This window comes from Gopherus evgoodei, chromosome 1, assembly GCF_007399415.2.
Source record: "Gopherus evgoodei ecotype Sinaloan lineage chromosome 1, rGopEvg1_v1.p, whole genome shotgun sequence".
Taxonomy (NCBI): Eukaryota; Metazoa; Chordata; order Testudines; family Testudinidae; genus Gopherus; species Gopherus evgoodei.
Window position 1 is genome coordinate 310297292 of NC_044322.1, and position 16269 is coordinate 310313560.

Below are 16269 nucleotides of genomic sequence, written 5' to 3' on the forward strand. Positions count from 1 at the left end.
AATGGTAGGTGCAAAAAGGAAAGTTTATTTGAAATTCATATCTTCTATTTACAAAAAGTAGCATTTTTATACAAGCTCAATGTAGGTTATTCGTTCACTGTGGAGTGATCAATTTTTAGCCTGTGGTTTGGTCCATCAACATTTATATATTCTTTTATTATAAAACCTTTCAAGTACACAAGTCATTTTAGTCTATATAAGCTCTTATATTAAACTCAGCTATTGGATGTGAAGACAATGCAAGTTGGTCGTAAAATGGCACTATAGTGATAACTTACAAAATGACTGTATTAATGATACTTTACATTTATATAGCATTTTCTCCAAGGATCTCAGAATACTACAAAAACAGGTCAAACAGCTTTTTCCTAAATGGAAAATTGAGGAATAGAGATTAAATGGCGTGTCATTAGGTCATATGAGTCAGTAAACTCAGTGAACCCACATCTATCAATTCTCAGTTCTCTACTCTCAATTTGCATTGAGTAAAGTAGCTCAGTTTATTTTAAATGGGTATTACCAAGATCATGTAGTTTTAAGAAAAAGCTGGACAAATTAACAGGTGTGACTGTATGACAAGGTTGCTTATGGTGGTGGGGGGCTGAGCTCAGCAGCCTTGGGGTTCACATCCAGTTTATATCATACATTCTTCAAAGCTCATGCTTCAGGGTTTCAGCTGGCTACTTGCAGGGGTCAGGAAGGGATTTTTTTTAATGATGTCTTTCCTAAAGCATCAGGGATGCCCACAGCGGGATATGAAACACTGGACAGGGAGGACTAGGGCCCGGAGTTGGCACTGAGTAGTCTCTCTCTCTCAGGTGCTTGGTTAGCTGGTTCTAGCTCACATGTAACTGGTGTAACGATCACCATACGTGGGGCTTGGAAGGAATTTCCCCCCAGTCAGATTGGCAGTGACATTGGGGGCAGGGGGTCACCTTCTGCTGCAGCATGTGGGTGCGGGTCACTTGCCAGGATTATCTGGCTATATATCTCACTTAAATCATTTCCCTGCCATTGCAAGGGCTTAGGCATTGGCCTGTGGCACTTAATAGTTTAGTCTCTCGTGGGCTGTACTATTTTAATTTAATTTAGGTTGTTGGGTTTTGTGTGCGGGTGCTGGCCTGTGATATAGAGCCGGTCCGATTAGATGATCTGGTGGTCCCTTCTGGTCTTGAACTCTGGACTTTATGACCACATGGAACAACAGATTAATGCAAGTTACCTGAACTCTGGCTGAGAGCAACATAGACTGACCTCTTCAGTTTAAGCAAAAACATTTCAAAGTAGAAACCAAAAAGAGCTAGTCTTTCTGCTTAGAAGCAATTTACCAGTCAATTCGTTTATCACTGTCTCCTTGTAACAGGTATATGTTACCCAGGGAGCTACAGAAGCCTGGATTCTAGTCAGGAAATATAATTAGAAAACAAAGTGGCGATGGTATGGCAGAAGCACAATGTGTTGCCATAAAAAGAACCTCTGCGTTCTTGCTTTCTAAGGCCACTGAAGAAAGTCTTATGGAAGTGATTTAAGATACCCTTTGTTTTAATCAGACATCAACTCCCTTAAATGACTAAAGCATAAAGTCTTTGAGAAAGTTCCTTGCCTGGTGGCACTGTGGTGAAAGGCCAACAACAGATTGCACGTATAGGCCACAAAAGCCTTGAATGCAGGAATAGCACTAAACTGGTAAGAAACAGATATCAGGCTATTATCTCTTGTAGATGCTGCTGGACCTGCAAAAGTAGAGCAGATGTGGATTAGTTACATTACCAGAACACAATATATATTGGCTAAACAAACCTTAAAGTGAAAATCTATGTACCATCTTAATGTCTGGCCTCCTGTTCTTTTTTTCATTCAGACACTGACTAGCAACTGAATACATTTTGTCAATGGAAATGGTGTCCCAATCACTCATTTTTTCATCAACATAATCTTCAATTGTCTTTTCCTCATCTTCAATTTCTTCTTTGATACTTAACTGTAAGAGAATTTGGTAGTGTTAAAACTGTTTTGAGTAGAACAACTTTGTAAAAGGAGCAGTGAGGTTTAAACTTGTGAGTACTTTACATTTTTCTGAGAGATAGGGTGGGTGAGGTGATATCTTTTATTGGATCAATCTCTGTTGGTAAAAGACACAAGCTTTAAACACGTGCATGCATGTGTGCATACACGTAGAGGACAAAACAAACAAACAAACAAAAGCCACCATGGCTAAACAGCAGAGTAGGAAAGGCAATTACAGGCAAAAAGGCATCCTTTAAAAATTGGAAAATCAACTCCTAATGAAGACAATAGAAAGGAGCATAATCTCTGGCAAGTGTAAAAATGTAAGCAGGCAGCCAAAAAAGAATCTGAAGAGCAACTAGTAACAAAGACATAAAAACTAACAGCAATTTTTTTAAGTACATCAGAAGCAGGAAGCCTGCCAAATGACCAGTGAGGCCATTGGACAAACAAGGTGAGAAAGGAGCACTCAAGGAAGACAAGGCCATTGTAGAGAAGCTAAATGAATTCTTTGCATTGCTCTTCACTGCAGAAGACATGAGGAAGATACTCATGCTTGAGCCATTCTTTTTAGGTGACAAATCTGAAGAACTGTCCCAGTCTGAAGGGTCAATAAAAGAGGTTTTGGAACAAATTGATAAACTAAACAGTAATAAGTCACCAGGCCTCTTCACCCGAGAGTTCCAAAGGAAATCCAATACTTAATTGCACAACTATTAACTGTGATATGTAACCTATCGCTTAAATCAACCTCCATACCAGATGACTGGAGGGTAGCTAATGTAAAGGCAATTTTTATAAAGGACTACAGAGGTGATCTGGGCAATTACAGGCTGGTAAACCTAATTTCGGTACCAGGCAAATTGGTTGAAACTATAGTAAAGAAAAAAATTATCAGACACATAGATGAGCACAATATGTTGGGGAAAAGATATATTTGAATTGGAAGAAGTATAGAGAAGGGCAACAAAAATGATTAGGCGTATGGAACGCTTCCATCTGAGCAGAGATTAAAAAGACTGAGAATGTTCAGTTTGGAAAAAAGAGATAACTAAGGGGGGATATGATAGAGGTCTATAAAATCATGAAAGGTGTGGAGAAAGTGAACAGGGAAGTATTATGTGAAGGAGTAAATAACACAAGAACCAGGATTCAACCAATGAAATTAATAGGCAGCAGGATTAAAACATAAGGAAGTACCTCCTCACACAATGCACAGTCAACCTGTGGAACTCATTGCCAAGGGATGTTGTGATGGCCAAAAGAATAACTGGGCTCAGAAAAGAATTACATAAGTTTGTTGTGGATAGCCACTGATGGATCTATTCGCCAAGATCATCAGGGATGCAATCCCATACTCCAGGTGTGTCTACATCTCCCCCTGCAAGAAACTGGGACTGGATGACAGGAGATGGAACATTCAATAATTGCCCTGATCTGTTCACTCCCTCTGAAGCATTTGGTAGAGGGAGATGTAGAGACACCAGGAATATGGGGTTGCATCCCTATGTTCTTTTAATACAAACTTAGTATAAGTTAATTATTTCAGTATACACTCCATTTTAAATAGAAGTTGTAAAGCAATTTTCTGCTTTTAGATGGAACACAAGCCGTGAACTTTTACCCAGTTAAGGTTCAACAGTCCCTTACTGAGTTCCCCAGTTCTCCTGTTTGCAAAACAAAGGTGTGATAGCTGCCATGAGATGAAGTAAATTTACTTCAGGAAATGGTGAAAGATGCATGATGGAGTTTGACTGGTTCCTTTCTTTTGTTAGGAAAGGATTTACTTCTATGGAATTGTTGAGTTCCTTTTCCCAGATGTTGATGCCATGTGTCGCCCGTGGCCCAGAGGGGTAGTATAGGGTGGCTTCCTCAAAACTGGCCTTATGTTTTTCCTATTCTTGATTAGACTCTCTCCCACTAGCTCAAGAAACAAGGGTTCCTGCATTACTCCTGAAAGAAGACTGTGGCAACTGGATGCACTGTCACTACCTCCTGGGTGGTAAAACTGGGATTTCTCCAAACTGGAAAGTATGGATTATTATAAATTCTGGGATGAGGAGAAAAAAAAGTCAGTACCAGTAACTGTGGCTCCCGGTTTTCATCTATTGGCGAAAGTCCCGTTATTATTTCCAGTAAAACCTACAAGAAAACCAAAAGAGGTAACAGCTAGGAAAGCATCCAGAAACAGTTAACACATGACTAATTTGAAACAAAGGAACAAGATCTTCTGTTTATATTTATAACAGTTTCAAGTGCAAGTCCCTAGGATCATGGCTTGCAAAGAAGAGCACATTTTTGGACATAACTGGCTGACTCCTGCCTCTCATTTCCCCCATTTCTGGAAGAGCAGGTGAACTCCTTTTCTTCTCTCAACCCATCCCTCCTAATGAGGTTCTCCATTTTCTCCCTCTCCTGCCCAACTGAGGGGAGAAATTGGTTTGTCACCCCATCTCTATTTCCCTTCCATTTTCACCTTGTGTGCAGTATGGACATTCCCTGGAGTTCTTCCCCTGACCCCATAGGGTGGTGGTCATTTTTCCTATTTACCACCCGCTTCCTCCCCAGCAGGTGGTGGGGTTTTTCAGGTACTTAAACATTCTTCCTTGTCTTTTCATCCCCTAAGCTGACAGTCGGAAAGCAGGAGCTGACAGCTCTTGTGATGCTGAATAATCTGTTCATATTTGGGTTCACCACTTTCCTGAATAGAGCAAGGAGCACTAACACTCCACTCATACTGATTTACTAGCAAGCTAGGCATGAGGGGCATCAATTACTGTGCTTCAGCAGCACACTGCATTGAGGCTTGGGGTTGTTTGTTTTAAAAGCAGAAAAGTAAGAGAACCAGTTCCCTGTTATAAACTATGCAAGTGGAAACCATATTTAACATATAAATGTAACATCTTAAGGACTGTAAAGCCAGGATTAAATTTAATTGGAACATGCTTGTGATCTTACATTGATGCTCCACAGCATCAAACTCACTTTTCAGCAGAATAGCAGCCACCAGTAGTAGATTTAAATGCCAGTTCTAATTAATTAGCATTTTCAAATACCTTCAAACAGCGCAACAAAACAAATACATTTACTCTTCAAGGTACAAAGTGGTTTCCTTCAATCAGTAAACATGGTATATGCAAAACAAAACAGTGACAAATGCTGGGTTTTCTGTTTCATGAACTTTGACTTGTAAACGTTCTTCATTTCTAAAAAGGAAGCAAGTACAACAGTTTTCTATTTGCTACTCACCACACCAAAACTGAAAATATCAGATTTGGGTGTTATCTCTCCGCGCAGCGCTTCAGGTGCCATATAGGCTGCTGTTCCCACAATTCTATCAGTCATGATGGTTTTTGTGAATTTCACAGATGCCCTTGCAAGTCCAAAGTCAGAAATTTTTGGCACAAATGATTCATTTAGTAAGATATTTGCACTGGAAAAAAAAAAGTTATTTGTAGTAGTGGAGTAACTCTGTGTTTTCTATCATACTTTTAAAAGCATTTAAACATCTGTACCTGAACTGTATTCACTATTTTAACCAATATTTGGAATCTGGAGAACTCACTGAAGTTGATGATTTACTTTAGTAAGCAAAATATGTGCAAGTGATCTTTGATGGGAACCTACCATAACTATCAAAACAAACTGCTCACTAAATAAATCAGTAACTGGCCGGCCAGCAGACTAATCCATGCACAAGCTCTCTTGGAGACTAACAAGGAGCAAAACTAAAGTACAGAAACTACTTAAAGGCTACTAATCCTGTTACATTTGTGTCCCAAAATTCTAGGCACGGCCTGAATACTCCTTCTTTAAACAAAACTGTACAGCCTTGTTAATTTTAGTAAAGTTATTGACATAGAATCCTCCACAAAACCCTCTCAATTCTCTAGCTCATCCTACACAAAACACCAAAGAGCTGCTTTTGGTGCATATCCATGAGCCAACAAAAATGGTTAAGGAGGCAGAAGGAATACAAAGATGTTTATTTTCCCCTTGAGGCATGAACATACCAAGTTAAGGGAAGTCACCTAGGCATGTCCACATATTAACTTACCCCACTTGTCTCTCTAACATCCTGGGACCAACACAGCTACACCACCACTCCATGCATGTAAGTCAGGAGTAGGCAACCTATGGCACATGTGCCAAAGGTGGCATGCGAGTTGATTTTAATTGGCACTCACACTGCCCAGGTCCTGGCCACTGGTCTGGGGGGCTCTGCATTTTAATTTAATTTTAAATGAAGAGTCTTAAACATTTTAAAAACCTTATTTACTTTACATACAACAATAGTTATATTTTATAGACTTATAGAACGAGACCTTCTAAAAACGTTAAAATGTATTACTGGAACGCGAAACCTTAAATTAGTGTGAATAAATGAAGACTCAGCACACCTCTTCTGAAAGGTTGCCGACCTCTGATGTAAGTCATTAGTGGCCTTAAAGAAAAACTGCATTGAACTAGGCTAAGCTAAATGAAAGGGGAAAAAAGTCATACTTTTTACTGAATATAGATATTTATTTTACAATTTTTAAAATTTAAATAAATATTTTTGGCTTCCAGTACCTGAGACAGGATTAAAGAACCTTGATACCTAGACAGTATCTCTCCATTTTATGACCATGCTACTGGAACCGTAAGAGACCCATAGCAGACATCTCAAATAAACAAAGCCTATTAGAAACATTACTATGTCCAGCCTCTCAGTCTTACTCTTAGAGCCTTCTAAGAAAAAAATTTAAACAGAACCATCACTTATGAAAGATTGCTAGCCGCCTTAATCTTAACATTAGACCAGCTATAAAAGGATCCCTAATAGACAATCACAGCTAGAGGCCAAACACTAACCAAGGGTCCATCCACCGATGAGTGATGCGCTTAACTCTAAATAGACCAGTGGGAACACCATATGTGAAAAAACCCACAACTTTTTGAGTAAGTCATAGTTTCTTCTCAGCTTAAGGCAGCCAGAAGCTTATCAGAGAGACCATAATTTGATATGCTTCACAAAGCAGAATGGAAGTGAGTTCTATTGTGATTGTGTCCAACTACAAAAGACCAACCCACTTCTTTACTGCATACAACTCAATCAAGACTTAAGAGTAACAATGAAAACAACAATTCAGTGATGGCTTCCCAAATCTGCAGAGACCCATCCTTGTGCCTCTGTTACTCAGTTTCCCCAGCAGCAGCAATGTGAAGACTGACCAGAATCTTGTTTGATTTCTCAACAGCTATTCATTACACCCATGAACACAGAAATTATAACAAGAATTTCCTTGTTTATTGTGCTCCTTCTGCTTGGAAAAAAATATCAGCAGTAGCAGTCACACTCTCTCACTGAGCTAATCACTGTGAAAAAGGACAAAAAACAGAGTCCAAGCAGGGGAGGAAAGGAGACAAAGTGGTACAAAGGGAGAACAACTACCTCTCACAGTGGTCAGGAGACCAGAGGAGGGGTAAAGTAGAAGACACTCTGTTCCCCAGAGATTCCAGCTGCTGGGAAGCTTGAGCAGAGGGGTGGTTCTGACACACACAGAGTCAAAGCAGCAAGGAGCCTTCGGGGTGGGAGCTGGAGTAAGAATACTCCCTTTTTCCAGCACCCAGAGAGGATTGCAGAGTTGGGGTGAACTGGATTCAGCAGGAGTGTTGCGGGAGCCAGGAGATTCTTCATGACCTCCTCCATGACATTATCCTACAGTTCAGCCAGTCACAATCCTTCTCAAGGTCTAAGATGCTTGTCCCTGAGGGATGTGGCTTGATTGCTTCCCAGGCATTTCTTGAAATAGCTTGACTGCTTTGCTACTCTGAAAAATGCTACACAAAAATTTCTCTCTAAGAGCTGGAGGTAGCAGAAATTGCTTTGGGGATAACACGTGAGTGGAAGAGTCCACTTCCTCCGTACACCATTGGCATGCAAACTTGATTAAAGTCAGTCTCCATTACAGAGGTGAGGGGTTTTTTTTAGTGTTGTTTTGTTTTTAAAATAGCAATAACTCAAAGGAGGCACTCAGAGGAAATTCTCCAAAAGAAGAGGGTTTTCAGCTGAAAACTCCCCCTTCGAAGTTGTCATGGTGCAGCATTACTAAAGTGACAAATGTGTAGTGACCAGCAAAAGCTCTTACACTGGTCATAGTTAGACTGGTTGCAGTTAGACAAGAACTGACTTTTGGATACACTAAGCAACCACACATCAGCTGTTCTACAATGGCAGCTCATGCCACCTTGACAGGAGCAAAGTTTTAGAACTCTACCTATGGAAATTCTCATCTGGCCACATCTTTGCAGCACAGATCCAAAAATAGTATGACAGAAATCTTTTGCAGGAAAAGTTCATGTCCTTGAATAATTTTTTGAAGTGATGTTTTGAAGGTCTGTTCACTAAGATTTCATTTGTGGAGGAAAGATGAAGCAGACTTTGAAAAGAGACACCATACTCAAGAGAGAGATAGTATCTTCACACAGTGCAAGCATTAGGCATAAAACAAAATTCAGAAAGACTGTATAACGAAGAGCAAGTTGCAAAGCCATTATGATACTTTGGAAAATGTGAAAAGATTTGGGGTCAATTACTTTGCATAAAACAGTTCTGTATACATATGCAGCTGTTCTGATATTCTCATACACCTCTACCCCGATATAACGCAACCCAATATAACATGAATTCGGATATAACGCGGTAAAGCAGTGCTCCAGCAGGCAGGGCTGCACACTCCAGTGGATTAGAGCAAGTACGATATAATGTGGTTTCATCTATAATACAGTAAGATTTTTTTGCTCCCGAGGACAGCGTTATATCAGGATAGAGGTGTAGGTAAATCACTGTGAAATAAAGTTATCCTTAAAATGACTGACAAACAGGCCTTCAAATCTTAGGTAAACAGTCCTGATATAGAAAAATAGAAAATATTGTAATAAAAATTCTATCAAAGTGGGTGTTTGTAAGAACCAGGCAACCTTGGCAAAGTGGTTCCCTCTCTAAAATGCACTCTGTGGAAAAATTTGGGGCATTATTGAGCGTTAGCAGCTTTTACCTTTTAACATCTCTGTGAATATGATTGTTTTCATGTAAAAAGCTGATGCCATTTGCTGTACCTTGAGCAATGTTACACCTTGTACTCCAAGGAATTGGTGCAGTGTCATCCTTAAAAGAGAAAAGAGGGTGGGGGGGGGAGTGAAAATACATCAATATATGTATTTGATTTATAAATATGGATCCCAAAAGAGGAGGTAGATCTATGGAGGACTAGTTAGCACATGTTCCTTTATTCTTCATTCACTACATCAGTTTCCGCTCTCCACCCAAAAAAAAAAAATGTGTTTGTAATGGTAACTGATAAGTCTGAGGTCTGGTCTATGTTTACAATTTATGTCAACTGTCTACAGTGCTCAGGGGTGTGAAAAAAACCCACTGAGTCCCACAGCTATGCCTATCTCACCCCCGCATAGATATGGCTAGTTCAATGGAAGAATGCTTGTGTCAACTTAACTACTAGTTGAGGTGGTGTTCCTCTTGTGACAGAAAAATACCTTCCATCGCTGGAGGCTGCATCTACACCAGGGATCAGCAACCTCTAGCCCGCGGCCCACCAGGGTAAACACCCTGGCAGGCTGGGCCAGTTGTTTACCTGCTGTGTCCGCAGGTGCGGCTGATCGCAGCTCCCACTTGCCGTGGTTTGCCACTCCAGGCCAATGGGGCTGTGGGAAGAAGTGGCCAGCACATCCCTCGGCCCGCACCGCTTCCCACTTAGCCTGGCAGGCCACGGGCCAAAGGTTGCCGATACCTGATCTACACTATGGTGCCATAGCGGTGCTGCTATAGTCCCTGTAGTGCCGACATGGTCTGATTTCTGATCCAGGAACATTTCTACTCTGAAAGGGGAACACAATGATCAGATACAGTCAAAAGTGTCTGCACCACATTAGAAGACAGATGAATGCTTCCTAATGCTGCATTCAATTCTTGAATAGTAGTACACAGGCCTGATCCCAAGTCAATGGAAAGACTTGAAAAATCAATGGGAGTTAGGCATCTAATGGAATTTTCAAAAATGCCGAGGTGCCCATCTGCACATTAAGGTACCTAAATATATTTTTAAATGTGGCCCCTAGTGACTAAGACACTTGTGTATCATTAAAATGGGGGTGAGCAGGAAGCATGAAAAAAGTAAGAGATTAGAAGCAAAAGTTAATTTTGCTTCTGTCTCCTTTTGGGTCTAAAACAGGAAGATTACATGGAGTTTAGTAAAGAGACTATAGTCTATAAAAATCTGGTTTCAGCAACTCAGAAATAAAAAAATTAAAAAGCTTGTCTCTGCAATCTCAAAAGACTGATGATCTTTAAAACAGAAGGCATGGAAATATTATTTGTATCATTGGAACATGTGTCACCACGCCACTTGAGGCCAATTAATTTCTGTGCTAAACGGATAGCAGACACTTTAGATTTTAACCATCCCTTGTGATTCCCTCAGTACTGATAGAACACAGCAATTCTATATGACAGATCAAGATCTAAACTCCAGAGAGTAGGTTTTGGATGCCAAATAAACTTGAGGAGACACTGTTTATCATTAGGTCATTAACACTTTTTCCTTAACTCTCAAGTGACCTACGGAAAAGGAAACATTTTAGGATAATTAAAGACCTGACATTGTAATTAGGGCAAACTCATTTGGCTATATTAAAATCTGAAGTGATAATAATCTGTTATGTTTCACTTCTCTTGCTTGCTTTCAGCATTGGTCTGACAGTTTTAGCTGCTTTCAGTAGGTTATTTTAAAGACTAATAAATGTTCCTCTCTTTCTTCACATGTGTAGCAATATGTAGATTTGTCGGGTTACATTTCCTCTTCCCACCCCTTTTTATTTTAAGAACTGCATCAGGTTGTTTCAAAACTTGCTCTTTATTGCTTTGATTTTACCTATATATCGGCAATCACCAAACTGCATATCGAAGAGCTAACTACATCGGCAACAATTACATCCTAGATTTTATTTCAGCCTCAGCAGTTGCAACATCACATCTATGCAACCAAAGCAAATTGTTCCAGTCAATAAACATCTTTATGAACATGAATGACACCGTGAAAAGCTAAATGTTCCTTCACGAAATGATTGCAAACATACAATTTACCAGCACAAGATTTTCACTTTGGTTCATGGCACTAATTAGGCTGGGAGAATGGGGACATTTAACTCCCCTGATCTGTAGTTGAGTCAGCCACCTCGGGAAGAGGACTGGCATGAATTCCCCTTTCTCCAGCTCAGCTCAGCCTAGGCTCTGTGTAGTGAAGGAGATGAGCCAAGAAAGCACCACCAAGTACCCAAGTTGTTCTTGAAAGTCAGCAAGCCTAATAAGCATTCCAACAAACACCCATTTCCCTCTCTGGTCATTGGATGGAGAAGCCTTGGGGACATAATGGGGAATAAGCTTGCTCGTTCCCTTGCATGCAAGGGCCTGGCCTATTTCTGCCTCCCCTTCAGACTAGGAGTGGTCTGCCCAGCTCCCTCTTTCCCTAGTGCTGATTCGTGAGGTTACAGAGACAGATAGTGAAAGATTTTCACATCCACCCCTTCCAAAGAAAGAGACTTGTCTACAAGCCAACTTGCATCAGTTTAAAGTGTTTTTTTTGGTTGTTTTTAAACAGGTTTATTTACACTGGCACAAGTTTGTACACCAAGACACTTACAACTGGTCTACACTCAGATGTTGCATTAGTTTTAAGTTAGTTTTTAATAAGATTTGTATCAGTTTAGTAAAATCAAAGTGGACACTTTTATAGTGGGTTAACCCTGGTTTATAATGGCTTAGTTTGGGGCTTGCTCCAGTTTAACTAAATTTGTTTAAAGTCACACTTTTAATAAAAACAGTGAGATTGTCTTTTACACCAGGCCTTATTTCAGTTCAAGACTGTCTTATTTCAGTTTAGCTTGATCAGTTTTCTACAGGATTAAGCTAAACTGAAATAAGCTACTCTTGAACCAAAATAAAGAATATCTATAAGCAGTTTAAAAAAAAATCTAAACTAAAAAAATCCGTTTTTTAAAAATCCCCAACAAATACCTTTTCTGAAACTGGTGCAAGTCTGTGTGTAATCTAGACTGGCATTTAAAGTTTTAACACTGACATAGTGGTTAGCTTGCTTATTTCATATCTACATGTCTAAAAGTAACATTATAGTTTTTCTTAAACGGAAACAATTTTCTAAGAAAATCTAACCCTCTTGAGACTAATGCAAAAGAAACTAGTCACTAATGTCAGAAAGATGTGATCTTTCAGGTCTCTCTTCCTGAACACGAAGTTCTTGAGATGAATGTGTATACTGTCAATTTATAATCTTTGTATAACTAGTTTTATTACTAACCCACATTTTTTGTTGTTGTTGAAGTCTTCTAAAGGGGTAATACTAGATTAGGGTTAGAAGGAAGTTATGCTCATTTGGCTCAGCACTGTACTAGGAACCCACATGAAGTAAGAAGCATTTCTTCTCATGTTTATACTGTAAGTTACATCTGTAAATCAAACTGACATTTCTGTGCCAGCTAACATTTTCTCCTTCATGTAGATAGCTGCACACATGCCAAAGACGGACGGCATTTATTAGTTACTAGGAGGCTCAAGCCTACAGGATAAGTCATTTCCCTAGATCAAAAGGAAGAATTTTACTTACAGAAAATATATATTGCTTAAATACTACTCTTCTGCTTTCTAAGCCTGGTTTACGGTTTTTGACACTGACTCCCATGCTCTGGAAGTGCCAACTGATGTTACAAGGACAGAGACTAGGGCAAGAAACAAAGACTTAGATGCTGTATGCCTGACAAAAGATGGTTACAATGGACAGGGTGGGAAAAGAACATCTTATCACAAAAGATAATAGATTGCTCTATGAATGGTGCCATTTAAAAACCAAACAAAAAACTCTGGCACTCACTGATAACAAAGTTACAGGTTTTTCAACGTTTCACAAAACTTTCAGACTTTTTTCAGTCTCTCGGGGAACTGCCATTTTTCAGACAGATTGTTAAAGACAGTGGTCTAGCTTGTTCTAATTAATTAATATTATATCTGATCTCTTAATAAGTTAAAATGTTTGTATAAAATGTTAACTGTATTTGCCTTCCAGCTGGAACATAGTAGAATATCATAGCTTGACCACTTCAAATCCATTAGTGCAGGGGTCGGCAACCTTTCAGAAGTGTTGTGCCGAGTCTTCATTTATTCACTCTAATTTAAGGTTTCGCGTGCCAGTAATACATTTTAATGTTTTTAGAAATGTTTAAAAAGCTTCATTTAAAATTAAATTAAAATGCAGAGCCCCCCGGACCAGTGGCCAGGACCCGGGCAGTGTGAGTGTCACTGAAAATCAGCTCATGTGCCGCCTTTGGAACCCGTGCCATAGGTTGCCTACCCCTGCATTAGTGTCTCAAGGATATTAGAATAAACTTCTAGTCATTGGCAGAAGTAGAAGACAAAAAGTTAGAAAAGTAATAATAAATCTCACTTACCAGGCAAGCCAGTCTGTCAAGCAATGAACCATTGGGCATGTATTCATAAACCAGACAGGGCTGATCACCATCACCTGAGAAACCAAGCAGTTCTACTAGGTTCTCATGTTGACACCTGTGGCAAAGAGAAACCTTAATAATTAGTTCTGCTGCATGATACTTCTAACACTTAGAAAAAAAAGTTTAGCCCTGTTAGTGGTTCAATGTGGAATACTGATTAGTAAGACATCAGATCACTCAGCTCAATTAGTTTATTAAATCAAAGGCAGATCAGCATAACCCGAGAGGTTCATACATTATCAATCTCTGGGAAACAGAGTTGTAGCAGTTCAGTCTGTCTCAAAGTGAAAGCTTAATTTGACATATAGCTATAGTCCACTTGTTTATGACAAGTAGAAGATTAATATACCTTACTCCCCCTTTTTTTAAATCTAGCTTCATAACTATTTTTCAGGTGCAAACATCTGTACCAACCATACGCAACAACATTCCAGATGTTAGTAGACTACAGAATACAAGTTGCATTTAGAGACATGAATTGTTTTGTGCTAATGGTAACCAATAAAATATATACATTCCTTAACAGAACATACATCTTTTCTGACATTCTACGAATTCAGTCATAGTTTTACAACTTAGCCTAAATGCAAAGCATTTTGGAAATACATGACATTGGCTAACAGCCCACAAACTCAATGAGGCTACTAAACTGTGTAGAATTAATCATAAGCCTAAATCTTTATCTTGAGCAGAAAGAATCCACAATAGTTTTGCAATGTTTTCACTTAACAGTTTCCAAACTATCCCATGCAAAACTACAGCAAAGAAACCCTAAGGCAGCATGCTAACAAGGAGAACTCTGCAAATGTAGGCAGTCTATACCTACAGTTATGCTAAATTTGCATGACTTAGTACCTACTTTGCCATTATTTTTATTTCTTGATCAAACTGCTGTTTCAGATCTTGAATGCTTACATCAACCATCTACAAAGACAATATTAGTTCTCCATTAATTTTGTAGGTGATATTACATACAAAACAAGTTTATTGCAAATCTTACTTGGGGACACCCCTTTTTGTAAACAATAAAAAATTGGTTTCAAACAGTTGGCAGTACAATATGTCCTACGTAACATCCTCATCACACATCTTTGCTGACCCAGAAAGACAGTACTGATTCGTATTCAGGTGGTTACTCTCACAGATGCAAACACCTCTCCTTCCCACCCCAACCAACATCCTCCTGCAGAAAGTGATGGGCAGCCCCACCCATGCCCACATGCTTGCAAGGGAATTTCCTATTTGCCACTGCACTGGTCATTGCATTTCAAATCCTATCTAATAGAACGTTTTTTCCTGTATTCATACCAATGGGGAGGAAGGTTACTCTTGTGGCTAAAGCACAAGAGTGGGAATCAAGAAATCTGGCCCAAGATTTAACAAGAAAAAAAAATCAGATGCCTAAGTAAGGCTCCTAAATCCATGTTTAAGCACCTAAACAGAGCACCTGTTGAAGTCAATGGAAATTAGTTGGTGCTCAGTACTTGGAAGGGAGCGGGGGATCAGACCACTTCCTTAGTCCACATTTAGGCACGTTTTAAAGTCATGGAACCGGTCCCATTCTTGGCACTACCAGAGATTTCCTTTGTGACCTTCCAGAGTCAGAGTTTAAGGCCAGAAGCAATCACCAGATCATCTAATCTGACCTCCTGCACATCAGGTCACTAAACCTTATCCAGTTATCCCTGTATTGAGCCCAACGAAAACATTACAGTCCTCAGGAAATTAAACTACTGTGTACCACAGGCAGAGAATAGGAGGGAATGAATGTTCCAATGCCAGAGGCGCCTTCAATGGCAGGGAATTGATTTGATAAAATAGACCCAGATGATCCTAGCAAGCAACCTCTACCTAAGCCACAGCAAAAACACGATGTCCCTTGCCAATCTGACTTGGTGGAAAATTACTTCCTAATCCCAAAAATAGCTATCAATTTGATCCTGAGAATATGAGCAAGACACACAAGCATCTGAGAAAGAATTCTCTGTACTGCCATGGAGAACTGGCCCACTGCATACCATGTCCCATATCCAGCTGTGGCCATTTCTGATGTTTCAGAGGAAGAAGAAAACAAAACCCAGAACTCCTGCAGGTGACCAGTTGAAACTCTGAAGCATGAGATTTAGGGAACATAAAACACAGGACTGGAAGGAACCCCATGTACCACTGAACTCAGCCCCTTACCCCTGCAGGTAAACCCATCAAACCATCTCGCTCTTAAATGTATCAAGCTCTATCTTAAAGCTAATTAGATTGTTTGCCCCCCCCCCAATAATACTGGGAGGCTATTCTAGAACCTTACTCCTCTGATCGTTAGAAAACCTTCTAATTTCTAGCCTAGATGTATTTCTAGCTAGTTTATACCAATTGTACTCGTGACAACTTTTTTCTGTACATTAAATAGCTCTTTTCCCTCCCGGGTTTTTATCCTCTTGAGCAAATAACTTGGCTTCTCTGCAACAGGGACTTTTCTCAGGGGGTCAATGAAGGATGTTCTCTCCATTTCTCCCTTGCGGATGGTTACAGTGTAACATTTATAAAATAAAATTTTGCCACTACTTGTGATGGAATCATTGATACTATATAGTTATTCTTGATCATTGTTACACAGTATTCTCTTGTTCTTTGAAATCCTGATTAGAATGACAGAATGTCTTTAGGGTCTTCCACACAGAACTTGCAACA

At 39.6% G+C, this 16269-nt stretch overlaps 1 protein-coding gene across 3 annotated transcripts in view; it reads right to left on the reverse strand.

Annotated features, from left to right (window-relative positions):
• IRAK4 (interleukin 1 receptor associated kinase 4) overlaps positions 1-16269 on the reverse strand; it is a 22515-nt gene continuing 6246 nt past the window's right edge. For all 3 annotated transcript variants that reach the window (XM_030548926.1, XM_030548924.1, XM_030548925.1), the window contains exons 6-12: positions 14444-14508; positions 13525-13639; positions 9048-9157; positions 5257-5440; positions 4087-4149; positions 1823-1981; positions 1-1733 (exon numbers count right to left, since the gene is read on the reverse strand). In XM_030548926.1, coding sequence (XP_030404786.1) covers positions 1701-1733; positions 1823-1981; positions 4087-4149; positions 5257-5440; positions 9048-9157; positions 13525-13639; positions 14444-14508 — 729 coding nt within the window. In that variant the 3' untranslated portion in view covers positions 1-1700. The remainder of the gene's footprint in view (positions 1734-1822; positions 1982-4086; positions 4150-5256; positions 5441-9047; positions 9158-13524; positions 13640-14443; positions 14509-16269) is intronic.